This window comes from Antechinus flavipes, chromosome 6 (assembly GCF_016432865.1).
Source record: "Antechinus flavipes isolate AdamAnt ecotype Samford, QLD, Australia chromosome 6, AdamAnt_v2, whole genome shotgun sequence".
In the NCBI taxonomy this organism is placed as follows: domain Eukaryota; kingdom Metazoa; phylum Chordata; class Mammalia; order Dasyuromorphia; family Dasyuridae; genus Antechinus; species Antechinus flavipes.
The window spans coordinates 162,851,110-162,877,826 of record NC_067403.1 but is presented as its reverse complement, the minus strand read 5'-3'; the positions used below and the strand labels follow the sequence as shown (position 1 = coordinate 162,877,826).

At 34.5% G+C, this 26,717-nt stretch overlaps 1 protein-coding gene across 1 annotated transcript in view; it reads left to right on the top strand.

Annotated features, from left to right (window-relative positions):
• The first annotated feature begins 2,350 nt into the window (after positions 1-2,350).
• ANXA3 (annexin A3) overlaps positions 2,351-26,717 on the top strand; it is a 36,371-nt gene continuing 12,004 nt past the window's right edge. The window contains exons 1-8 of the mRNA XM_051965045.1: positions 2,351-2,380; positions 9,820-9,907; positions 11,298-11,392; positions 12,695-12,808; positions 17,236-17,326; positions 18,129-18,208; positions 22,988-23,044; positions 24,143-24,236. Of these exons, the coding sequence (XP_051821005.1) occupies positions 2,366-2,380; positions 9,820-9,907; positions 11,298-11,392; positions 12,695-12,808; positions 17,236-17,326; positions 18,129-18,208; positions 22,988-23,044; positions 24,143-24,236 (634 nt within the window). The 5' untranslated portion in view covers positions 2,351-2,365. The remainder of the gene's footprint in view (positions 2,381-9,819; positions 9,908-11,297; positions 11,393-12,694; positions 12,809-17,235; positions 17,327-18,128; positions 18,209-22,987; positions 23,045-24,142; positions 24,237-26,717) is intronic.

Genomic DNA, 26,717 nt, shown 5'->3' with positions numbered 1-26,717 from the left:
AAATTGGCAAGACTTGATGCCCAATTGCATATGGGAGGGTGATGTGATGATGAGAGAACTGTATATGTTACTTTAGCCAACTCTTAATCTGTTTTACTGATTAAACTTGGTCTTTTTTATTCCTAGTGTCCAGCATAAAATCTTGCACTTAGTAGGCATTTACTAAATTCTGATTAGAATTTATTTAATTTTAATAAAGAACATATCAAATTATGTTACTCCTTTATTCCTGGAGGCAGACAGGGCAATGGGAACAATAATATTTGCTTATATTTAGAATTTACTAATCAAATGAATTATCTATAAAACACAGCATAATGTCTGGTATATAGTAAGTTCTTAACAAATGCTTGTTCCTCTCATGTCAATTAAGTGTCTTTTTTACAACATCCCTCAGAGTTTAGTAGCCCAAGTATTATTGTCTCCACACTGGTTAAGTGACTTACTCCTGGTCACAGGGCCAATAAGTATTAAGTCTGTTCCATGATGAAACAAAGAGCCATATAGTGTTAGACTTAATTGTTTCAGTAGTGTCCAACTCTGCATGATCCCACTTGGGGTTTCCTTTGCAAAGAAAAGGGAGTGGTTTGATTTTCCTTCTCCAGCCCATTTTACAGATTAGAAAATTGATGCAAACAGGGAAAGTACTTACAGAGAATCACTTAGCTAGCATCTAGATTAGATATGAACTCAGGATGATGAGTCTTCCTGATACCAGGATGAGTGCTCTATCCACTGTAGCATCTAGCTCCATTGTGTTTAATTAACGTTGAACTAAAATTATTTTTAACCTTTCAATTCTAAACTTATTTTCTGTTAACTTTTGGGGTGGGGCAGAGGCAATAGGGAGATTATGATTAAACATCATTGGATATGGACTCTAATACATTGTTGGTGGAGTTGTGGACTGATTCATTCCGGAGAGCAATTTGAACCTATTCTCAAAGAGCTATCAAACTGTACATACTCTTTGATCTAGAAATGTCTCTACTGGACCTCTAGCCCAAAAAGATTATAAAGGAGGGAAAGGGAGCCCTTTTTGTAGTGGCAAGAAACTGAGGGGATGCCCATCAGCTGGAGAATGACTGAATAAGTTATGGTATATGAATGAATGTATTGTTCTATAAGAAATGATCAGGAGGATGATTTCAGAGGCCTGGAGAGATTTACATGAATTGATGCAAAGTGAAGTGAGCAGAACCAGGGAGATCATTGTACATGGAAACAGCAAGAATATATGATGATCAATTCTGATGGATATGGTTCTTTTCAACAATGAGATGATTCAAGCCAGTTCCAATGGTTTTGCGATAAAGAGAGCATCCAGAAAGAGGACCCTGGGGACTGAGTGTGGATCACAACATAGTATTTTCATTCTTTTTATTGTTCTTTGCTTGTATTTTGTTTTCTTTCTCATTTTTTCATTTGATCTGATTTTTCTTATGTAGCATGATAATTGTGGAAACACATGTAGAAGAATTGCACATGTTTAACATATATTGGATTATTTGCCCTTTAGAGGCGGGAGAAGAAATTGAAACAAGGTTATGCAAGGGTGAATGTTAAAAATTATCTATGTGTATATTTTGAAAATAAAGAGCTTTAATAAAAAACATTATTGGCTATTTAAACATAATTTCCAGATCAGAGAAGAGTTATTTTAATTTCTCAACCAGATCTGAAAATGACCCAGTAAGTATATTTAAATAATGGGTTCTCATGGGAAATATGCCTTGGATTCTTTGCCAGGCCTTTCCAGGACTTGTGTTTTTTGTCCAGCAACGTCCAGTACAGAGCATCCTTCTGAAAAATCTGACTTTTTATGCTATTATAGAATAAGACATTGAGGTAGAAAACATACCTATTTTGCCATGAGAATTATTAATGGAAGTTTCTGAATCAAATCAGAAAACTACTGGTTGGTCCCAGAGGAGACAAAGTAAAGATAGCTGTGGTCTGAACAGACCACATGGGGTTATTTGGTCTGAGGAGGTTCTGACTTACAAGAAGGTAACTAAGGATTCAGCATAATTTAATTGAATTTTACAGAAGAAAGAAAATCTGCAAAGTCCTCAAATTCAAGAAACCATATTTTTGTCTTCTGTGCATGGGACAGTTATACAATAATGTTTTTTTGTGTAGAATAGATGAAGAATATCTATATAATTTAACATTTCAATTACATTTTTTCTTTGACCTTCTGAAAAAAATTCCATTAATTTTGTCTTCTGATTATTGGAGGATAAAGAGGAAAAATTGATGTAGGGATTAACCCACCTTTGAATTATAGCATTTATAAGCAATTTATTGGGTTTCTCATTTTTCTTAGGTGTGAAAGTCTTCAACTTGAAGAGAGAAGCATATCATGACATCATTTTGGGTGAGCAATGATTATAACCTTCATAGCTTAAATTTTCTGAGATCTTTGGCCAAAGCATCCTATTTTTTCTTAACTCTTGTTTCCACCCATAACCATCCAGATTTAAAAAATAAACTTGGAAATCTATAAGGAAAGTTCTTGGGAATAATAAATCAAAAATACTTCAAATATTCAAATTCAAATTCAAATTATTCAAATATATTCAATACATACCAAGAGGGTAATTTTCAAAACAAACAGAAAGAAAAGCCCATTCTATGAGGTGGGATATTCAGGATAAATATAGGAATGGCTCATAAATTTAAGTTAATTAACATTTACTAAGCACCTACTCAGTTCCACAGGCTTTTTGCTAAATGGCACCCATAGTCTCATTTATTTCTGTCTTTAGGAGAAAGAAACATACGGATAAAGGAAGAGAATCGGTTAAAGAAACTGCATAAAGTGGGGTTACTGTAAAAAAATCTAACAGTGTAGAGAAGGAAACCAAGGTTTGAAAGGAAATAGTGAAAGATATTGGAAAAGAAGGGGAGCAGGGATGAAACAGTTGTAAAGGAATGTTGGTTTCACTCTAAGTCTCAAATATATAGAGCATGAGAATTGGAATCTAGAGATGTTTCCACTAATATTAACCATGGGCAAGCTATTTGGTTTTTCCTGTGCCTCATTCAGTTTGCTCATCTGTAAAATGGAGATACTAACATTGGTACTACGTGATTCATGAGTTTTTTTTTCAAGTTTAGCACTTGATAAGCCTTGAAGTACCATGTAAATATGAATTATTATTATAAATCAATATGTTGAAAATAAAGTCCCACCTATCAAGCTTTATTATTGAATTCTGCCTTTTCCCCTCCCCTTTACCCTGCTTAAATTAGAGTTGGTAAAGCTCAGGAGGAGGGAGAGTGGTAACTTTTGTTACCCTCACCATTTTCCTTAGATTTACAACTGCATAATGGTCGAACACAAGTGAAATTGTTTCTAACTCTCTTAATTAAATATAGATCTATAGTTGGTAGGGTAATAACACCCCCAAGACCACTTCTATAATTTTTATCATGGAAAAGATCAATGCAGAGCAAATTGTGAGGTAGAGAAAGTTTATCTTCAGGGCTTCTTCTTCCTTCATGCATAACCTGAATCCCCATCCTTGGGGGCTGCTATTCTTGTTAGAGATTATATTGATCATGAATATCCAAATTAAATCATAACCAAATGTCTTATCCCCCCACCCCCATGAATTTTACCTGTTCTGTATTTCCTTAACTTCCTTATGTCTTTCAAAACACCTAAAATTTCAACTCAATTCAAAACAGCAGTTGTAAAGGTACAAAAACATCCTTGATCTCAAGATGTTTATAGTTGGGAAAGTAGGGTTTGAGGGAGACTGAGGGAGATTACATTACACAAATTAATAAATGCATATATAAGAGAAAAGAAAATGATTAAGAGAGAAGATGAGAAAAAGAGAAGAGAGGGTAAAAAATGAGTGAAGAAGAGAGAAAGAGAAGAAAAGAAAGCAACAGGGATAGTAAGAGATAAAGGAGAGGGAGAGAAAGAAGGTAAGAGGAAAGAGAAGAGGGAAAGAGCAAAAGAGAGGGAGAAGGAGAAGAGAAGAAAGGGTGAGGGTGAAAGAAAAGGGGAGAGGGAGGAGAGAAAGCAAAAAAAAGAGAGAGGAGAGGAGAGAGAGAGGAAAGGAGGGAGTGATGGAAAGAGGGAAGGAGGGAAAGAGGGAAGGAAAGGGAAAGTGGAAGGTGGGAGGGAAGAAGACAGAGAGGAGGGGGAAAGGAGAGAAGGAAGAAGAAAGAGGGGAGTATGAAAGAGAGATAGAGCATGCTAGCAGGTTAATAACCAAAGAACTAAGGGTCTAGAATATGTCATCTCAACTGTACTTTAAGAGAAGAAACTAGGGAATCTATGAGACAGCGAGAAGAGAGTAAATACTAGATTATGAGGGACCACTTGAACAAAAAAGCAGAAAGGGAGAAGTCCTGAAATGTACAAAGAAGAGCAAGTAGGTAAGTTTAACTGAAATGAGGAGTATTTGAAAGAAAGTAATATAAAACAACTGTAAAAATAGAAGCCAGATTGGGAAGGATTTACAGTGCTAGACTGAGTATTTTGTATATTATCCTTAGGGAAATAAGCAAAGGAACACCACAGTGAAGTGGAAAGATTATTAGAAATAAGAAGAACTGTTCTTAAAACCATACTCTGCCACTTCTTAGCATCCTTCTGGGCTTTGAGTTCCTGATCTATAATATGGAGGGGATAGGCTAAATGGCCTCTAAGATTCTGGCTTTAAATGTATGATCCAATATGAGCCAATGGAGACATAGTCTTTTTTTTTTCCATGCTCACCTAATTTACTTATGACATCATTTGATATATCTAAATTATTTATTCATTTTGACATTATTATGATATACTTTGTGAGATATTTGTTTATGTCTCATTTCTGCTAAATTGCCATTTGCTACTATATATTGTATAGCTAATCTATCCCATTAATCCACCATTCTATTTCTTAAGTATAAGGTTGCTTTGATGATTACTGCTTTTAACATAGTATGAAACCCAATACTATTAGGCCACCTTCCTTCCCTTTTTTTTCCATTGATTCCCTTGATATTTTTGACTTTCTGTTCTTCCAGATAAATTTGGTTGTTTTTTTCTAGCTGTATAAAATGATTCTTTTATAGTTTGATCGGTTTGGCACTGAATAAGTAAATTAACTTAAAATATTACCATTTATATTATATTGGCTCATCCTACTCACGAGCAATTAATATTCTTCAATTGTTTAGATTGTTTTTATTTGTATGAAAAGTGTTCTAGAATTGTGTTCATATTATCTCTAATTTTGTCTTGGTAAGTAAATTCCCAAATATTTTATGTTGTCTGCGGTTATTTTAAAGCAAATTTCTCTTTCTATTTCTTCCTGCTAGATTTTGTTGATAGTATATAGAAATGTTCATGATTTATGTGGGTTTGTTTTATACCCTGCAACTTTGCCAAAGTTATTAATTGTTTCAAATTAGTCCTTTAGTTGATAATCTAGGGTTCTTTAATCATACAATCATATCATTTGCAAAGAATAATAGTTTTGTTTCCTCATTGATTATTTTTATTCCCTTAATTTCTTTTTCTTATCATTGCTACAGCTAGCAATTTAGTAAAATATTGAATAATAGTGGTCATAATGAACATCCTTGCTTCACTTCTGTTCTTATTGGGAAGACTTTTAATTTATCCTCCTTATAGATCATGTTTGCTGATGGTTTTAGAAAGATATTACTTCTGATTTTACAAAACACTCCTTTTATTGTCATGCTTTCTAATTTCTGCTGTCTCTGGCCACTGTCAGCTTTCTGGAAAGCTTTCTGCAAGTTCAGAGTAACAGAACTGAAGTCTCCCCTTTCTTGTTATCTCTCCCCTAGTCACTGAGAGACAGGCTTTGAACCAGACTAAACATTAAATCTGTGACCCTCCCCTTGGGGGTCTGTGCACACAGATATTGTTCATCTTGAACCTTGCCCAATATACAGCTTCAGGCAAGGTGTCAGCTAGATTCATGATTGCACTTTACCATTGGAACACAGATACAGGCCAGTCCCATACCTTGATGCAGGTCCCTTCCTTAGCCCATTCTGGATTTATAGCCCAACTCTGGACTTAAAGCAACAAAGCTCCCAACTGCCTTTTGTTCCTGCTCACTGCTAGGAGCTCTTTCCATTGGATACCACTGAGAAGGTCCAAGCCTATTAATAACAGAAGACCTCTTCATGAATCCAGGCACACAACCTAAGACCTCTGCTTTGAGCTGATCTTAGAGAGTGGGTAAATGAGTGGTCACATCACTGAGCAATGTAGTCCTGGAATTTCTGAGAAGAGGCAGAGGATAGGGATAGACTCAGAAAATTCAACCTGTTGCATTAGACTTATATATAATATAAGGAAACAAAGATGCATTACAAAAGCTAACTGGGAGAACCAGACTTCCGGGATCTATATTGCTCTTTCACTGGCTTCTTTTTACTCCTGTTAGCATAATACAGCAGACAGTCCATGTCATCTCATGATATATACTATGGACAAGTAGATATATGGCATAATATAGGAAATGAGTAGTTAATATATTTTCTTTTATATGACAATCTACTTTAGTGTGAAAAGATTAAAGGTTTTAATCAGAGTTTACAGAGACCTGTAGTGAAATATCTTAAGCTCTTTAACTGTAAGGCATGGAATAAGAGTCACTTGGTGGATTAGTTATATATTATGTTGAAGTAACCTTCAGTCTACATTTGTCACTGTGCTAAAAAAAGAAAAAAAACTGGAATAGCAGTTCAGAGATACTGAGTCTTCTCAGCTTTTATTTATTACCCAAAGGGAATTTTAAAAGGGAAGAGATTGTTGGGGCCAATGGCAAAAACTATTCCCTTTCTGCTCTCCCATTCCCCTCCCCTCCATTAGTCTAGCCTCCTTGATTGTGTCAGTGTACCAGGGGGTGCAGTGGATAGCCCACTAACCTTGAAGTCAGGAGGACCTGAGTTCAAATCTGATCTCAGACATGTAATACTTCCTAGCTGTATGACCCTGGGCAAGTCACTTAACCCCAATTGCCTCCGAAAAAAAGTAGGAAACTTCCAACTGAAGTTTTGATGGTGTTAACATACTCTTTTATATCTATAGTCATTTTTTTTCTAGCTCTTCAGAAGGTACAATAATGTGTCAGGACTACAGGAAAGCAAATCTCAGAACTACTAACAAGTAGCAAAACCCAGTTGCTGTGGCCTCATTCTTTATCTCTGTACACATTATGTTGAGTGTATGGCCAAGAAGCAAAAAACAAAAACAAAACAGTGAAAAAGTAAGAAAAAATGAGAAGCATTGCTTGTATAATTTTCAAATAACCAGCAGCTGATAATGGCTTTGTATCCCTGTACCAAATAGCATTCAGTGCTAAGTAGAGAATTACTGAGTTATGCAGATGGAAGGACAAACTAATCACCCAAGCATTGGGAGATTATAGGAAATCATCATCAAAGGGAAGATGTACCAAAGCACAAGGAACAATCATAAGAGTGTGCTACAGTGATTTTTATTGCCAATGCCAATCTTTTTGCCTGTTGTCTGTTCAGAGCACCTTGACAGACAGTTGTTGAATAATTATAATTACCTTAGTATCTAAAATTTTGTAATTTGAGTAGTTTGGGTTTTTCATCAATTAGGTTGTATTGAAACAGATTGCTCAATTTAATCTATTGACTGAGCAGACATAGTATCTCATTTTTGTCTTTGTGGGAAAATCCTCCATTCACTTTGAAATGACAAGATAATAGCCTTTCACAGGAATGATATTAAGCACTTCAGGAAAGACCAAATGCAGTCATGTTAATACAAGACAACAGTCAACCTTAGAGAGTTTTATAAAAGGGAAGTCACAGCCATAACAGCTTAAAAAGAAACTTGATTGTGGTAATGAAGGAACAGCCTCACTATGAAGAGGGAATTGAGGAATAGAGAAAACCTATCATATGGATATTTATTTTCATTTGTACACTTTTTTTAGTGTCCTGTTTTTCCTTTTAAAAAACATTGATATATTTTATATCTCTCTTCACTTGTGAATACACTTCCTTCCTGCCTCTAACCCATCATTTCTTATAACAAAAGATATGATTTTTAAGAACGAGGAAAAGAATTTTAGCCAAACCACATTATATACCAATCAAGTCAAGAATATATAGTGTTCAACTCATAGCCTCCCACCCCTACAAAGAGGTAAGAAATATGCATTTTTTAATCTCTACTATTAATATCCACACTTGATCATTAACAATATATTTTTAACATTACATTTTTTTCTTTTTCTTTTTTTTTTTTTTTGAGCACAATGCATGTTTAGTGAAGCTAGCAATTACCAACAAAAGAGGTCTAAGGTTCCCCAGTAGCTAAGGACACCTCGGACAGCCAAGGCAGTTCTTTTATAGTAAAGTGACACAATGTATTACTAACACTGTGGATTTTATTGAGTTACAAATTTACTAGAAGGGGGAAATGGGGATTTTTACATAGCTTAAAATATTTTTTAAAATAATTATAACTTTTTATTGACAAAACCCATGCCTGGGTAATTTTTTGCAACATTATCCCTTGCACTCACTTCTGTTAGATTTTTCCCCTCCCTCTCTCCACCCCCTCCCCCAGATGGCAAGCAGTCCTATACATTAATATTACATTTTCAGGTTTATTTGTCCTTCTTTTCTATCACTTATTTTAAATGTTGACAATAAGTAAATGCTTCGATCTACTGGAACACATTTTGGAATAATGCCTTCACAAAAATATTTTAAGAAAAAAATGCATTGAGCAAAATCCCTGTAATATAAAACTATTTAGTGAAACCACTAGATGTTTTTTGCATGTGAGAAGTATCCATCTCTCACCTCTGTACTTTCACAAAACTGAGTGACCATCTCTGGAATGTGCTTCTTTGCTACTACCTTTTGAATTTTTTGCTCTTTTTATAAATTAACAATATGTGTTTAAAAAACTAAGATGTTTAATTTTTTTCTTTTGGTGAGTTTTTCCTAGCCAAATGGCTAGATATTTCTAAGTCATGGATTTGGGAGGGTACTTAGAATATGTGTATACTATTTTCTCATTTGTTCTCTATGTCAAATAATTCTTGAAATTACAACAAAGCTCTTGGAAGTACATTTCTCAGATGATGCTAAACATTTATTACAAAAAAAAAGATCTTCTGATCATCCCAATTATATACAGGAGAAGGAATGAAAATATGCTTATTATATGTATAATTCATGCTTTCTACTTCTAGGACATACATGATAATGTGATAGATACATCCTACAGATTAACTTTTGATTGAGGCATTTAAGAGGCAATGTGATATAGTATAGAGATATCAAATTCCCAAAATTTCTCAGTGGGATGGGAACCATATTAAAATGTAACTGAAAAATATTTAACAAAATAATTAATAGAACACAGACAATGTTAATATGTGGTTTTCTAAGTCAATATCCTTTCAGTAGTGATCTTTATGAAGTGTTGAATGGCTTCCATTTCTATTTGACTTTGACACCATTAGTGCAGTCAATAGAGAAATGATTCAGGAAGATTTAAGTTCAAGGTCCATCTCTGCTACATACTGGCTGAGTGACCTTGGCCAACTTACTTAAGTTTTCAACTCAATTAATCTTTTTATCAACTTTCTAAAGTTATTAGTACTAAAATGGGTGATACTTTGCTTAGATAGAAGTATCTCACTGGGAGCTCCCATCCCTGATAAAAATCATAGTTTTGGTCCAATTTTTTTAAAGGATTCAAATTAAGCACAGACTGAGGGTTTGTGAAAGACATATTTTACAGCTAAAAAAATGTTTCTTTTTTTATGTGTTCTCCTATAGACTGAGACCAAAAGGACAACTGAAGAATGTGCATGCGCTAATCCACATGCAGATGCTCTAATTATCCAGAAGTCTATCCAAGGAATTAGTGAGCAATGTTCTGCATTTCATATTATTTTTGACAATATTCTAAAATATATAGAGAGAACTGACTCAAATTTATAAGAATTCAAGCCATTCTCCAATTGATAAATGGTCAAAAGATATGAACAATTTTCAGATGAAATTAAAACCATTTTTAGTCATATGAAAAAATGCTCTAAATCACTATTGATCAAAGAAATGCAAATTAGAACAACTTTTAGGTACTACTACATACCCCTCAGATTGGCTAAAATGATGGATGCTGATGGAGTTGTGGATTGATCCAATCATTCTGGAGAACAATATGGAACTATCCTCAAAATGTACATACTCTTTGATCCAGCAGTGTCTCTACTGGACTTGTATTCCAAAAAGATCATAAAAAAGGGAAAAGGATTCACATGTGCAAAAATGTTTGTAACAGTCTTTTTGTAAGGAATTGGAAGCTTAATGGATGCCCATCAATTTGAGAATGGCTGAATAAATTATGTATATTAATGTTATGGAATATTATTATTCTATAAGAAATGATCAGCAAGATGATTTTAGAAAGGCTTGGAGAGGCTTTAATGAACTGATGCTAAATGAAGTGAGCAGAACCAAGAGAGAATCGTACACAGCAACAATAAGATTATATGATAATCAATTTTGATGGACGCTGTTGAAAACAGTGAGGTGATTCAGGCCAGTTCTAATGGTCTTGTGATGGAGAGAGCCATCTGCACCCAGAGACTGGGGACTGAGTGTGGATCACAACATAGTATTTTCACTTTTTGTTGTTTTTTGCTTGCATGTTGTTTTCTTTCTCATTTTTTTCCTTTTTGATCTGATTTTTCTTGTGTACCATGATAATTGTGGAAATATGTATAGAAGAATTGCACATGTTTAACATATACTGGATTACTTGCTGTCTAGGGGAGGTGGGGAGAAGGGAAGGAGAAAAAAATTGGAACACAAGGTTTTGCAAAGGTGAATGTTGAAAACTATGCATATGTTTTGAAAACAAAATGCTTTATGAAAATGGAATAAATATTCACACAGCACTGTAAAAAATATTAATGAGACCAGAATTGTCTGTAGAGGTAGTGTTTCTATATTAAAGACAATCTTAATTTCCTCCTACTGATTACTTATATTCTTAGGCTATGAAAGATTATGCCTCCTTTAACTCAATTGCAAGCATAACTTTCTTGATTGTACTTGTGTAATGATAAAAAAAAAAATGTACAGATGAACATCTAGATGGAGCTAACCTGATCAGAACCTGGAGATTAAACTGGAAGCTCAAATTTCTGCATTATTTATAATATCTTAATCATTATCATTGTTTTCAAGATAAATATTTAGCAAGCTTGAGTTGAAGCTTTGTACAATTATTTTCTTCACAAAATTAGGAGAAAATGAGCAAACTCTTATCAGCATTATCACAGCAAGATGTTATTCACAGCGGCAGTTGATTATTAAGGAATATCGTAAAATAACTGGAAAGGTAAGACTTGATTAGTGGAAGTGACTAAGAAGATAATCATATGGGGACAGCTAGTTGGTGCAGGGGATAGGGCACCAGCCCTGAAGTCAGGAGGACCTGAGTTAAAATCTGGCCTCAATTAACACTTCTTACCTGTGTGACCCTGAGCAAGTCACTTAGCCCCATCATAAAAAGAACATATCCAACATTCTACCACAGCACCTCTTGGCATTAGTATATGACATTTTAACTTATTTATGTGTATTACCCTTTCCAAAACTGTGTCAGTCAAGATTATTTTTACATACAATTCCACAGATGATTCTAGAATTATTCCTCACATTTTTTAAATCAAAGAGCACTCTAAAGGTTAAATGACTTGACAAATATCTCATAATTAGTAATGGTGGAATAAGAAAAGACCTCTCATCTCTGGACTTTGTCTCTTTCCCATTTTATATCAGAGATGCAGTTTTATAGGCACATCCATTCATAATCTTCCATACGGCATATGTGATTATCTTCTTTTTTTCCTGAGCCAATTGGGGTTAAGTGACTTGCCCAGGGTCACACACTCCCTCCCTCCCTCTCTTCTTCTCTCCCTCCCTCCCTTCCTCCCTCCTTCCCTTCCTTCCTCTCTTCCTCCCTCCCTCCTTCCCTCTCTCTCTTCCTTCCTTCCTTCCTTCCTTCCTTCCTTCCTTCCTTCCTTCCTTCCTTCCTTCCTTTCTTCCTTCCTTACTTCCTTCCTTCCTTTTTTCTTTCCTTCCTCCCTTCCACAATCCATTTTCCTCATTACTAAATTGTTTTGGCATTGTATTTTTGACCATCAAAAAAACCCTTAGCCTTGGCACATTTATAACCCATATCAAATTGCTTGCCATATAAGGGAAGGGGAAGGGGAGAAGAGAAGAAAGAGAGAGATGGGGGGAGGAAGAGAATCTGGAAATCAAAATGTAAACAAAAAATGTTAACAATTTTACATGTAATTGGAAAATTAATTGGAAAAAATATTATAAAAACCCTTAATCTTTCTACATGAAGTAGTCCTATAGTAAAACCAAATCCTTCCTAATGTAGGAAGGCTGTTAAGCAGAGTTCTTTATCTTCAGAGATCTTGTTTCTGAGCCTAGTCTGAGAGTAGATCAAAGAGGGACTCCTCTAATATTAAGCCATAGCAACTGAATACTGAGAAGTGAGTTGGATGTGTGAATGAGTGAAGGGTGTGCCATCCTAAGCAGAGAAGTTTATCTTTTTCTTCTTGTCCAACAGGTGAGAAGGAATGTCCAGAATTTAAAATGTTTTACTTTGGGGGATTTCTTTTAGGAGCTGAAAGATGACTTGAAGACTAATATCACTCTTAACTTTGAACGTCTGGTGAAGGCTCTTATTACTTCACCGGCCACATTTGATGCAAAGCAATTAAAGAAAGCCATGGAGGTATGAGTCCAATGGAAGTTTTACCATCTATATGTCTACTTGTAATATTCAGGATCTTAGGAAATAGACTTTGCAAAAGTAATCAATAAATTTAACCACTGAAAAAATGCTCAGCTAATAATATGTGACTTTCTTAGGGATAAGGACTGCTCAGCTTTCAATTTTTGTCCTTAAGCCTAGCACTTGAGTCAATTAATCAACTACTATTTCTGCTGCTGGTATTGCTCTTATTATTGCTGCTACTGCTGCTGCTGCTACAATTATTACTACTTTTACCAAGAATACTATCAAAGTAACATCATGGAATACTATTAGTATTAGTACAATTGCTACTACTAATATAGCATTAGTGCTAAAACTACCTACTACTAGTAATGGTACTATATAGTACTAATACTAATAATATGATTTTATTAATATTGCTCCTGTTACTGCTCCAATAACTAATACTAATATTTTCAATCTAATAACAATACTTTCAATCTCACCATTATTAACATTATTACTATTATTATGAATATTACCACTCATACTCTTAATAATGCTATAACTATTATTAGTGCTACTACTACCATTAGTACTACTACTACTACTACTACTACTACTACTACTTCTACTACTACTACTGCTACTGCTAGTGCTAGTGCTAGTATTTGTCTATTGTTATCTGTACTGGTGATAGTCCTACTTTCATTAGTACTTCTAATATTATTTCTATTAATACTACCAGCATTAATTGTTGATTAATTGATTCAGACGACTTTTATTCTGCTGTTTTGTAGCAATGTGTAGAATCCTACAAAGAGTTTTTCTGAGTTCAAATCCTTCATGGGATAAAATGGCAAATAAACTGTGGCTTTAGCACAGTGCCATTTTATTTTGTCATTCTATTTTATTATTTATTTGCACTTTTTCTCTACCTGGGTAAGGACTGAATTTAAAAACAAAAAAATCTATTATATGTCCTGCACAGAGTAGATATTTATTAAATGCTTGTTGAATTGAATGAAATTAAAGAGTTCAGACCTGAGACTAAGATGTAAGCCATTACTTCATTTTCTCTAGAGTGATTTTCATCACTCCTTGTTCACTTCTTATGGAAATATTATAATTATAATAACAGTAATAATGGTATCCATGTTATTGTTGTTCAGTTCTTTCAGTCATGTCTGACTCTTCAGCTCAATTTAGGGTTTTCTTGGCAAAGATACTGGAATGATTTGCCATTTCTTTTTATAGCTAAGGAAAGTGAGACAAACTGAGTTAAGTGACTTGCCCAGAGTCATACAGGTAACTACTGTCTGATATTGAATTTGAACTCAGGAAGATGAATTTTCCTGACCCTAGACCCAGCCTTCTATCCATTGAGCCATCTAGCTGCCCACTACTCTGTTATTAGTGGTGGTAGCAATATTACTGACAGAATTAATAGAAACAATAGTAGAAGTACTAATGATAGTAAAATTATCACTAATATTGGTGATAATAGAATGAATATTAGCACTATTAGTAATAGTAGTTCTAATGGTAGTAATAGCACTAATAACAGTGATAGCATTATTAAGAGTATGAGTAATTCCATTACTAGTAGTAGACAGTATTAGTACTAATACCATTAGTAGTAACAATTATACTAATACTAATAATGTCCATGATGTTATTTTGGTAGTATTCTAATTGTAGTAGTTGTAGTAGAAGCACCAGTAGTAGGAGCAGCACCAGCAGTAGTAATAGCAGCAGCAGTAACAGGAGCAATACCAGCAGTAGTAAGATAGTAGTAGCCACGGTAATAGTAGCAGCAGTAGCAGTAATAGTAGCAGCATCAACAATAGGAGCAGTACCACTAACAGCAACAGTAGCAGCAGCAGCAAATAGTAATATTACTAGTATTATTTATCATAGTGGCAAAAATAGAATCAGCTTTTGTAGTAGCAGTAGCCACAGTAATAGCAGCAGCAATAGCAGTAATAGTAGCAGCATCAACAATAGGAGCAGTACCACTAACAGCAACAGTAGCAGCAACAGCAAGTAATAATATTACTAATATTATTTATCATAGTGGTAAAAATAGAATCAGCCTTTGTAGTAGCAGTGGCAACAGCAGCTGCAAGTAACATTTTATAGCTCTTTAAATTTTTGTAGATGATTTGATCACTCATTTAGATAAGTACTATTATTTCTATTTTATAGAAGAAGAAACTCAAAGAATAAAAGAGGTAAAAATGACTGGCTCACAATGACACAGAGAAGTGTCATTGGTAGAATTTGAACTCAGGTCTTCCACTTTCGGTGCTTTATTTACAATGCCATCTATAGGGATCACAAAATCCATTTTTTTTTTTTTGAGTTTGATGCCACTGCCTTATATCATTCAGCCCTGAGCCAGTAGTCCTGTTCCTGACCATTGTTCTTAGAATGATAGTATGTTTCAGTGGGCTTGGTTCTTATAACAAGCCTGATCCTTTGACAACCTTCCTTCTACATAACAGAACTATGATACTGGTCTGTCTACACAGCAACAGGGTTGGAAGAAGGAATTACTTTAAATTTTACAAGATCCTTTAAAAATAGTATGCATTATTTACATGCTTGATCATCTCAGAGTCACATAATTTTAAAGTTAAGAGGGACCCCATTAATCATCTCAGTCCAGTTACACATAAAAGAAATCCTCACTTTCACATACCCAGAAAGTCCTTCTTTTTGAATACCTTTAAAGAGTCCACCTCCTAAGGCAGCCCCTTCCCTTTATGGACAGCTCTAATTCTTGGCACATTTCCTCTCACGTCAGTTCTCAATTGTCTTCTTCCATCCTTTGCTCCTTGTTCTGGCCCTGGGGACTAGACTGAACAAATATAATCCCTCCTTCATGACAAGCCATGATTTTTTATTTTAAGGCTCTTTGTTCTTTCATTTTAAAATCACTTATTTGTTTCTAACTTTGAAGATCCACTGTCCACATGAGCTGAAATACTGCACCAATACCTTTTTTTTTTTTTTTTTGCTAATGATCCCTTCTTCTCTGAACCTAAGTACATCCACTATCTACTACTGAGAGGAATCATGCTTTTTTCCTCACATTTTGGGGTTCATTAAATCATGAGTGCTATTTCTAGGGAAAATTTTTACATGTAGCTTAGGTTATGGCTCCAATACTATGTTTTCCTCAAAAAGAAGTTGGAAATTGTACTCAGTGTATAATATGAATCAGGTAGATATTTTATTTCTATATCCAAAAGAAATGCTAAGTATAAAAGAGACACTACATATGCAAAGTGAATAGTTTAAAACAAGATTCACTAACGTTATTTATTTTTTTTATTATAGCTTTTTATTGACAGAATATATGCATGAATAATTTTTCAACATTTTCCCTTGTACTAACTTCTGTTCCAACTTTTCCCTTCCCTTCTTTCCACCCCCTCCTCTAGATGGCAGGCAGTCTCATATATGTTAAATATTTAATGTATAAGATTCACTAACTTAACTTATACGTATTCTTATAATCTGCTGGGAGGCTGATACTTAAACATAGTCAGAAAATAAATGGACCTTTAATATTGTTGATCAGGCATTTTGCAATTTTCTTTGGCCTTGCATTATCCAAACAATTCTCACTACATGCAGGCTGGTAAAAAGATCAGAATTGGTCAGATCTTTTCACTTATTGGTCTCTCCAAGATCTTTAAAATAGTTATTGGAGCCTCCCATCAGCTCGGACCTAATGGAACATAGGAACATTCTCCACTTCTCAAAGTTGTTTTCAGGCCTGAATCCCTCTATCTCGAGATAGACACTTGTTTGCCTAAGATTAGGAGAGAACAGATTCAAAAAAGGTATATGTTTAGTGCCATGTATTCATGGCCACAAGGAGACCAAGATGGTAAGGGAATTGAACAACATATTCATTTTCCCCAATTTCCCTTTGGGAAGAAAATCAAAGCAATACTGATACAGATCATAGCCAGAAAGCTAGAGAAGAGCTGAAGGCGGGGGTCACTCCTTTTAAAATACCTGCTGAGTCGTCAATTTTTCCAGCTCTCTATTCCATGACACTCTTTGTCATCTTAAAGTGCAAGCATTTTAGCCTAAATTTTATATGACCCACATTAGACATGAAAACTCCCATATAGTTGATTAATGGCAAGCTCGGAGCATGTACCATGGGATGACCAATTCAATCTTTACTATATTTGGAAAGCCTATTTTCTTCATTTTGCAGAAGTTTGGTAATTTTTTAATGATAGCCAATTTTAGAACATTTGTGTTATGTTAATGACAAAATGCACTGAAGCTTAGAAAGCTATTTTAGTATAATATGTGATATAATTAATCTGCTGGAAACTACTTTTCCCTTCTGTGAAGATGGAAATAAAAAGAGTAAAAATAAAATTAACATTCTTAGAAAATTCATATTTCTGTTTCAGAGCTATGAAAGTGATAAGAGTATAATGATCGAAATTCTAACTACCAGGAACAATAAACAACTGAAGGAGCTCTCTGAGGCCTATTTTAATGGTAATGGGGCTTTTCATTGTGTGATAATTGAGCATAAGTGGTCAGGTACATGTTGGAAGAGAAGCTACTTGGGGGAAAGAGAACTGTATTTAAAATAATGTGTTAGAGAAATATGAATATTATCTGAGGCAGAAAATGTTACATAAGGTTAATAAAGGGAGAAATAAGAATAAGCACATTTATAACACATAATATGGGTTGGGTCTTATGCTCAGAATTTTCATAGTGTTATCTCATTTGATCTTCACAACAATCGTGTAAACTATTATGATCATTTACAGTTGAGTAAACTAAGGCAGCCAGGGATTAAGTCACTTTTTCAGAGTCACACAGCTAACTATTTAAGTGTCTGAGGTCACATGTGAACTCAGATCTTCCTTATTCTAAGCTCAGTGCCATCAGCATGTGTATTTTGCTTGACTATATATTTGTTGCAGGGGCCTCATCTTTTTTATTTTCCTCTCTCTCTCTCTCTCTCTCTCTCTCTCTTTCTCTTTCTCTTTCTCTCTCTCACAAGTGTGTGTGTGTGTGTGTGTGTGTGTGTGTGTGTGTGTGTGAGAGAGAGAGAGAGAGAGAGAGAGAGAGAGAGAGAGAGAGATTTCCCTATTTTTATTTTGATTATGAAAAAAACAAGCAAAAAGAAACAGTTAAAGTTCTAATACTCTTGTCAGGCAAAATAAGATCAGTTATCTAAATAACCTGTTTTCTTCCATTAGGTCTTTATATTACTATGAAAGTTTTCTATGCATTATGGTGGCATTTTTTTCAGTTCACAGCATCTTAATTAAATGTTTGTTTTTAGAGTATAAGAAGAATCTTCTTGATGACATTAATTCAGGAACAACTGGATACTTCAGAAAAGCATTGATCCTTTTGACAGAAGTAAGTTTTTTGCTTTGTCAATGAAATAAACAAATGTTTATTAAGAATCAGTTAGGGATTCATGAACAAATGAGTTGAAATCTGGCCTCAAACACTTAGTAGTTGTATAACTCTGGCTATGTCTGTTTGCCTCTGTTTCCTCGTCTGTAAAATGAATTGGAGAAGGAAATGGCAAATGTCTTCTGTGTTTTTGCTAAGAAAAACCCAAATGGGGAGCAGGTAGGTGTACAGTGGTTAAGAGCACTAGTTCTGGAGTCGGGAAGATCTCACTTCAAATTTCAGACAGTTAACTAGCTGTGTGACTCTGGACAAGTCATTTAACCTTGATTGCCATAAAAACAAAAAACAGCTAAACCCCAAATGGAGTCAGGAAGAGTTGGACATGACTAAACAACAACAAAAAAAGACACAAAAGTTGTTGGGGAGGAAACCATTAATAGTGAGGGGGTCTAGAGCAGAGGGAAGTGCAGCATCAGGAAAGGCTTCTCATAGAAGGTAGTATCTAAACTGCATTCTGAGGGACAGGAAAGATTCATCCTGTGAGGGCACAAAGAGGAATGCCTTACAGGCATGAGGAACACTCAAGATTTTTTTTGACATATCCTCTGTTAAGATTCTATGTGGATGCTTCTTGGTGAAATGGAGTAGTTATTGAAAGCTTTGCCAGTAAGAGCACAAACTCTGGGCTCAGAGCTCCTACCAACCTGAAAAAACTCAAAGACAGGATGCCTTTCATAAGTGATTAGACTAGATGAGTTCAGAGACACTTAGCATGAGTCATTGGTCACCAAGTATAGATTTTTTTCAACTGCCAGCATCTCTTAGGGTCATCTACTACTGCAGAAAAGGGTCAATTGATTTTGTAGATGCTTGAAAATATATATTCCATAGGTTAGGTTCAAAAGACAAAATAGTCAACTATAGAACTCTAGTATTTTACAAACTCAAAGATCCCAACTTTTGGGATAAGAATTCACTGTTTGACAAAAACTGCTGGGAAAACTGGAAATTAGTGTGGAGAAACTAGGCATGGACCCACACTTAACACCGTACACCAAGATAAGATCAAAATGGATCCATGATTTAGGCATAAAGAATGAGATTATAAATAAATGAAAGGAACATAGGATCGTTTACCTCTCAGACTTGTGGAGGAGGAAGGAATTTGTGACCAAAGAAGAACTAGAGACCATTATTGATCACAAAATAGAAAATTTTGATTATATCATGTTTAAAAGCTTTTGTGCAAATAAAACTAATGCAAACAAGATTACAAGGGAAGCAATAAATTGAAAAAAACATTTTTATAGTCATAAGTTCTAATAAAGGCTTCATTTCCAAAATATATAGAGAACTGATTCTAATTTATACGCAGTCAAGCCATTCTCCAGTTGATAAATGGTCAAAGGATATGAACAGACAATTCTCAGATGATGAAATTGAAACTATTTCTACTCACATGAAAGGGTGTTTCAAATCCCTATTGATCAGAGAAATGCAAATTAAGGCAACTCTCAGATACCACTACACACCTATCAGATTGGCTAAGATGACAGGAAAAGATAATGATGAACATTGGAGGGGATGCAGAAAAATCGGGACACTGATGCATTGTTGGTGGAGTTGTGAATGGATCCAACCATTCTGGAGAACAATTTGGAATTATGCTTAAAAAATTATCAAATTGTACATACCCTTTGATCCAACAGTGTAACTAGAGGGAACTAGTGCTCCCTCCCCAACAACTTTGTGTCTTTTTTGTTGTTGTTTAGTCATGTCCAACTCTTCCTGGCTCCATTTGGGGTTTAGCTGTTTTTGTTTTTTGTTTTTACGGCAATCAAGGTTAAATGATTTGTCCAGAGTCACACAGCTAGTTAACTGCCTGAAATTTGACGTGAGGTCTTCTTGACTCCAGAATTAGTACTCTTAACCACTGCACCACCTAGCTGCTCCCCATTTGGGTTTTTCTTAGCAAAAACACAGAAGACTTTTTGTGTGTGTGTTGGGCTAATATACCAAAGAGATATTAAAGGAGGGAAAGGGACCTATGTGTGCAAAAATGTTTGTGACAGCTCTTTTTGTAGTGGCTAGAAACAGGAAATTGAATGGAAGCCCATCAATTAGAGAATGGATGGGTAAATTGTGTATATGAATGTTATGGAATATTATTGTTCTGTAAGAAATGACCAGCGGGATGAATACAGAGAGGCTTGGAGAGATTTACATGAACTGATGCTAAGTGAAATGAGCAGAACCAGCAGATCATTATACACTTCAACAACAATACTAGATGAGGATAAATTCTGATGGAAGTGGATATCTTTGACAATAAGAAAATCCAATTCAGTTTTAATTGATCAGTGATGAACAGAACCAGCTATACCCAGAGAAAGAACACTGGGAAATGAATGTGAACTACTTACATTTTTGTTTTTCTTCCCAGGTTATTTTTACCTTTCTGAATCCAATTTTTCTTGTGTGACAAGAGAACTGTAGAAATATGTACACATATATTGTATTTAAGATATAGTTTAACATGTATGAGACTGCCTGCCATGTAGGAGAGGGGGTGGAGGGAAGGAGAGGGAAAGTTAGAACAGAAGTGATTTCAAGGGACAATGTTGAAAAATTACCCATGCATATGTTCTGTCAATAAGAAGCTATAATTAAAAAAAGAAAAAATACATACATGTGTATGTAGCTATAGAGTATATTTATAGATATAACTACTCTTTATTGATAGAGCACTTTAAGATTTGTGCTTTCTTCTGTAATATGAGTAGTTCAGATATTATAATCTCCATTTTGCAGATGTGAAAATCAAATTTGAGACTGTTTCATTCATCATTGAATCACAGAATCAAAGATCTAGGGCTTGAAGGGAACTTAGTAGTTGTCATTCCAACTCACTTTATTTCTACTACACTACTCCAACACTTCACTTTATAGACTTATAAATCAATGCCCTGGCAGGTTATGTGATTTGATAAAGTTACCTATAGGATAATTCATAGAGTCAGGATTCAAACTCGGATCCTGAGATTCCAAATTCAACAGAGCCCAGGTTAGATGGATGCTCAGGTGAGAAATAGGTATAGAAAGGAAAAATGTCAAATGCTCTAAACCTAGATACCTTGATCCAGGCCAGGGCACTTTCTACTAGCTAAGACTGCCTTCCAGTCTTCAGGCATTTGTTTAGTTATAATAAATTAAATATTGCCTCCTTCAACTGATCTAAAAATCTACTAATACTTGTACAATCCATCCCTGCCCAATAATGGTTCCTTTGACAGCCTTGATGATTGGACCTTTTGGCCATGACTGAGGTATTAGCACCATCTGGTGGCCATTGATCTTATTTAAGGTTCTGTTTTTTTTTCCGTGAAACTGAAAGTTTGAGGATCTGACATTTAGAGCAGAAAAAAGACAGGATAGCAAATGCACATGCAAACATATATATCTTATGTGCATTTTTATTTGGATGCTTGGCTTGATGTTTTACTTCAAATATAAAAGTCTTATTCCAAAATTGTTTATACATTTTCTCTTCCATTAGACTGTGAGCCTGTTACCAGCACAGACTGTCTTTTGCCATTCTTTGTATTCCCAGCACTTGACACAATGTCAGCACATAGTAGGCATTCAATAAATGTTTATTAAAGGACATTTAAAATAGTTATAATATTCTATTTGTTCATGAGGTGAATTCAAATATGCCCTAGGACATTCACTAACTGTGAGATCTTGGGCAATTTATTTGCCTGTTTCCTCGACTATAAAAGGATTTATATATAATATAAAATATATAAATATTATTTTTGGATAATAATAGCTCCTATCTCCCACAGTTGTTGTGGGACCAAATGAGATAATAATTATAAAGCACTTAGCACAGTGCCTTACAAAAAGGAATGCAATTATTATTGGTGTTATTGTTATTGTTTTTTTAAATCAAGGGTAAAGTCATGGGGACGTTGAGACTTTTCTTGAAGAATCACATATCATGCTCTAAATCCTACTTTAGTTACCATACCCCAAGCTTTCTGCCCCATTGACCTCTCTGTCTACTCTTCAATTCTTCACACACACAAAAAAACACACACAGAGAGCACAGAATACATGCCAAAATATAAATTATCAGAAGTGAAACTAACTTCAGTCTTAGAAGAGCTAAGATCAGGACAGCAGGGAAATATCTAAATGCTCATTATCAGCCTACCATATAAGCCCATCTCCCATTGTTGGAAACAGAAACAAAATCATTTAGATGTTTTTTTTTTTCCTCTGACAAAGCAATGGGGTTAAAGGACTTATCCAGGGTCCTAAGTGTCAAGTGTCTGAGTCTGAATTTGAACTCACATCCTTCTGACTCCAGGGCTGGTGTTCTTTTTACTGCACCACCTCATTTTCTGTAGGAGCTATTAATTTTTGAACGTGTCATTTTGATAGAATGTTTGGAGTAATTCTAGCAGGACTATTCCTCTTCAAGAGATCTTGATCAGAATTACTTATATATGAGTAAAGATCACAAGATGAATTTCAAATAATTTAAATTGACTGTAACTAGTTCTAGGACATGAAGGATATCAGTCAAACATCCAGTTCATTATGTTCTGAGTAGATATGGCACTGGGGAGATCTTCTGAGGTCTCTTGCTGATTAGAAGCGAGTGTGTTTATAACCACATGTTCTATGTAAAAGTTGTATTGGGGGTAAAGATATCCTAGAATTTTCTCTATTTTAATGAATGTCTTTTTTCCCTTTTTTTTCTCATTAAAGGGTAAAAGAGATGAAAGTCTGGAAGTGAATAAAAATCTTGCAAAACAGGATGCTCAGGTTAGAAACAGACACAGAAAAGAGAAATATTAAAATAATGATTCTTCCTTCAATCATTTAACATCCTTTCTATTTCTGTCTTTGTGGTGACACTGGTTAGTGCTGGATTTGGTTTCTCTTCTTCTAAAAGGAAAAATCCTTCTCCAACCCAGCATGAGCTTCAATTTTGTTTTGTAGCTCCCTTTACTTGCATTAGCTTGTAATTCATTGTCTCACAGATCCTAGTTTGCAAAAGTCCTAATTCTAAATAATTACAAGTTGTGGCTAGTAAAAGAAAAATGAAAGTTGTTGGTCTGAAGTTGGAAAAATCAGATATTTCTTTAAGTAGCTAAACTGAACACAGTTAAATTGTGATGGAATATTACTATGATTATATTATTAAATACATATTACTATGTATTATATATTACAAAACTATGTATTTTATACTTAAATGTATTACGATATATTATAGCTATAACTATAATCATATATGCTATATACATATTGATAAATACTATTATAAGTAGATATAAAAATCATATAAATCATCACAATGATTTCTTGCTCAATGATCTTAGAAAAACATGGAAAAACTTGCAAGAAATAATGAAGAGTGAAATGAGCAGAACCAAGAGAATGTTGTATACAGTAACAGCAATATTGTTTTAAACATGACTTTGAATAAATAAGTCATTTTGACTATTATAATACTCATTAAATATAAGGGACAGATGAAGAAAGATACTACTTGCATCTAAAGAATGAATTGATAAATAAAAACACATAAAAATCATTTTACATGTATATGTGTGTTAGACACTTGTTTGTGTCTAATAGTGTCTAATAGAGGGAAAAATAAATTTACATGATAACTTCATTATATATTTAAAAGGAATAGCAAATTATATATAATAGATTTGCAGCTTCACATGTGCTCATCTTTTTTATTCTACTATGTTATAGAAATGTTTATTTTATTCCATAAATAAAATAAATAAATAAAATATGATACTGCCCTTCTTCCAATCCCCATAATCTTGATTAAATGATTTAAAAAGCAACATATTTTGGCATATGCATTGTAATACTGAAATGATTATCTCCCTCTTTCAATAGAGTCTGTATGAAGCTGGTGAGAGAAAATGGGGTACAGATGAAGAGAAATTCATCGAGATCCTGTGTTTAAGGAGCTTTTCTCAGCTGAGACTAAGTATGAAATTGGTTCATCTTACACCATATTTGAATGTTTATCCTTAAGTGGGTCTTGCTTTTCACATACAGAGTATTGCTGAATGAAGGTGAATAAACACAGCCAAGGTCTCTTGTATTTATAATTTATTACATTTTTTGGAAAATAAAATAGGAAACTGGAACCATAACCCAAGACAAGAGGACCCCATTTGCCAGAAAGATTGGTAGGTTATAGTTTAAGTGATGATTTATAATTAACTGTAAAAAAGGCTGGAATAAGAGAGCAGTTCTTTTAGTGTGGCCTATTAGGATAAAGAGGAGAAAAGGGCTCAAATGCAATAGATAAAGAATTCCCCCAGAGCTAATCTATTCTTGTTTTGCCACATTCTGAGAGTAAGAAGTTGTTGATGGATTTTAATGATGTTTTAATATAACTTTAAATATGTCAACATTCAATCCTTTCTGGTAGATACAAAATGAGGGTAGAGACATGACTAAATAATAATTTGATTATTAATTATTAAACATCCAATTAATCTGAAGAAAGTCCACGTCTGTGTTGAAGGTATTTCTACACTAAATTCTGGTGTGCTTGTATTCTACAGTCTTTTGACCAGTTTACATGAAAATGAAGCTCAAATGGTGCCCACTTCCTTCCTTCTTATTTATATCATTTTCTATTTTCCACACCCTGATTATCTGAGATAGTCATTTTTCCAACTTTCCTCTCTCTTTCTTCTCAAATGTATTCTTTTCCTCCTCTCTTTCTTTTCTTTTTAAAAAATAATTATCATAAGAGCACAACAAAATAGTTCTCAGAAGCTCTGCCTTTTTAAACCCTTTCTATGACCTCTGATTATATTAGGATTTCAAGGGAAAAATGGTACCATTTTTCCTTGTAGAATATAAACACATTGCCCTTGTAGAGTCTCTTTCACTTCCTGAATTATAGCTATCTTTGGTTTGTTTATTTGTTTCTCTTGACTATTATGTTTGTGTTGCAATTTCTGTTCAGCTTTGGTCTGTTTAACAGGAGTACTTAGAAGTCCTTTTTTTCATGGAATGAAGGAAAACAAATGAAAATAAAGAAGGAAGCAGGTAGGGAGAGAGAAAGGAAGGAAGGAAACAAAAATTTATTAAGCACTTGCTGTGTTCCTGGCACTGTGCTAAGTGCTGGGGATATAAATATAAGCAAAAAGAAAGCCAATTCCTGTCGTGAAGGGGCTGACATTTTAATGTGCACATGAAAGTAAACTGAAAAGCTAGGAGTGGGGAAAAGGTCCTCATCATGGAAGCGTGATTTTGAAGTCTAGAAAGTGAGGAACAAGTCTGAGAGAGGAATGATGGTAGGAGCTAATAGCAAAATAAGGGCATGGTTTTGAGATTTTTAAGGAAAAGGACTAGGAAAGGAATGAAGATTCTTTATCCCCTTATTTGATTACACAGTTTTTCTAAATAAGTTATTTTTGATTGGAAGCCTATAGTATTCCATGCTTTCCATTTCTTTCCAGTTATGGCTTTTAAACCTTATTGATCCTGATTGTGGTTATTCAGTAATTGTATTTTTTGGTTGTTCTGGTGATTTGTAGTATTTTTTCTTTGACCTGATAGTTCTGGAAGGAAAATCTGAATGTTTTCATCTGGGAGTTTCTTTCAGAGGATCATTTGACTTTAATATTTCTTGTTTTCTCATGGACTTCTATTTGCTCCATTTTAATTTTCATGGACTCTGTTGCTTAGGTGAAGTTTTATACCTCTTGCAACTAAGCTGACAAAAAAAATTATGATCTGAAAAAAGATTCAGGAAGTGTAACAATTGTGGGTAGTGGCAAGATTAAGGGTATGGCCATTTCATGTGTTAACTGAATAGAAGAGTAAATACATGGAATTAAGTTGAGGAACTGGGAAGTTAGAATATTTAGAGGAGTTTCAATATATAAGTATGAGGAAGAAAAGAAGATGGAGAAGAGAGAGACTGTGTTGGTAGTGAAGTTACTGAAGAAGGAAGAGGAATATCTTGGGAGTTGATAGTTATCAGGCACCAATATCTGTTTTGGATGGTAAATTTAAATGTGATACTCAGAGGAGAAGTTTGTCTAGTGAAGGTGCTAGAGTTCATAGGTGGCAACAGATCAAGAAATATTTTCTTTCTTTTTTTTAAATAGCTTTTTATTTACAAGTTATATGCATGGGTAATTTTACAGAATTGACAAATTCCAATTTTTCCCCTCCTTCCCCCTACCCCATCCCCTAGATGACAGGATGACCAGTAGATGTTAAGTATATTAAAGTATAAATTAAATACAAAATAAGTATACATGACCAAACTGTTATTTTGCTGTACAAAAAGAATCGGACTCTGAAATATTGTACAATTAGCCTGTGAAGGAAATCCAAAATGCAGGCAGGCAAAAATATAGGGATTGGGAATTCGATGTAATGGTTCTTAGTCATCTCCCAGAGTTCGTTCACTGGGTGTAGCTGGTTCAATTCAATACTG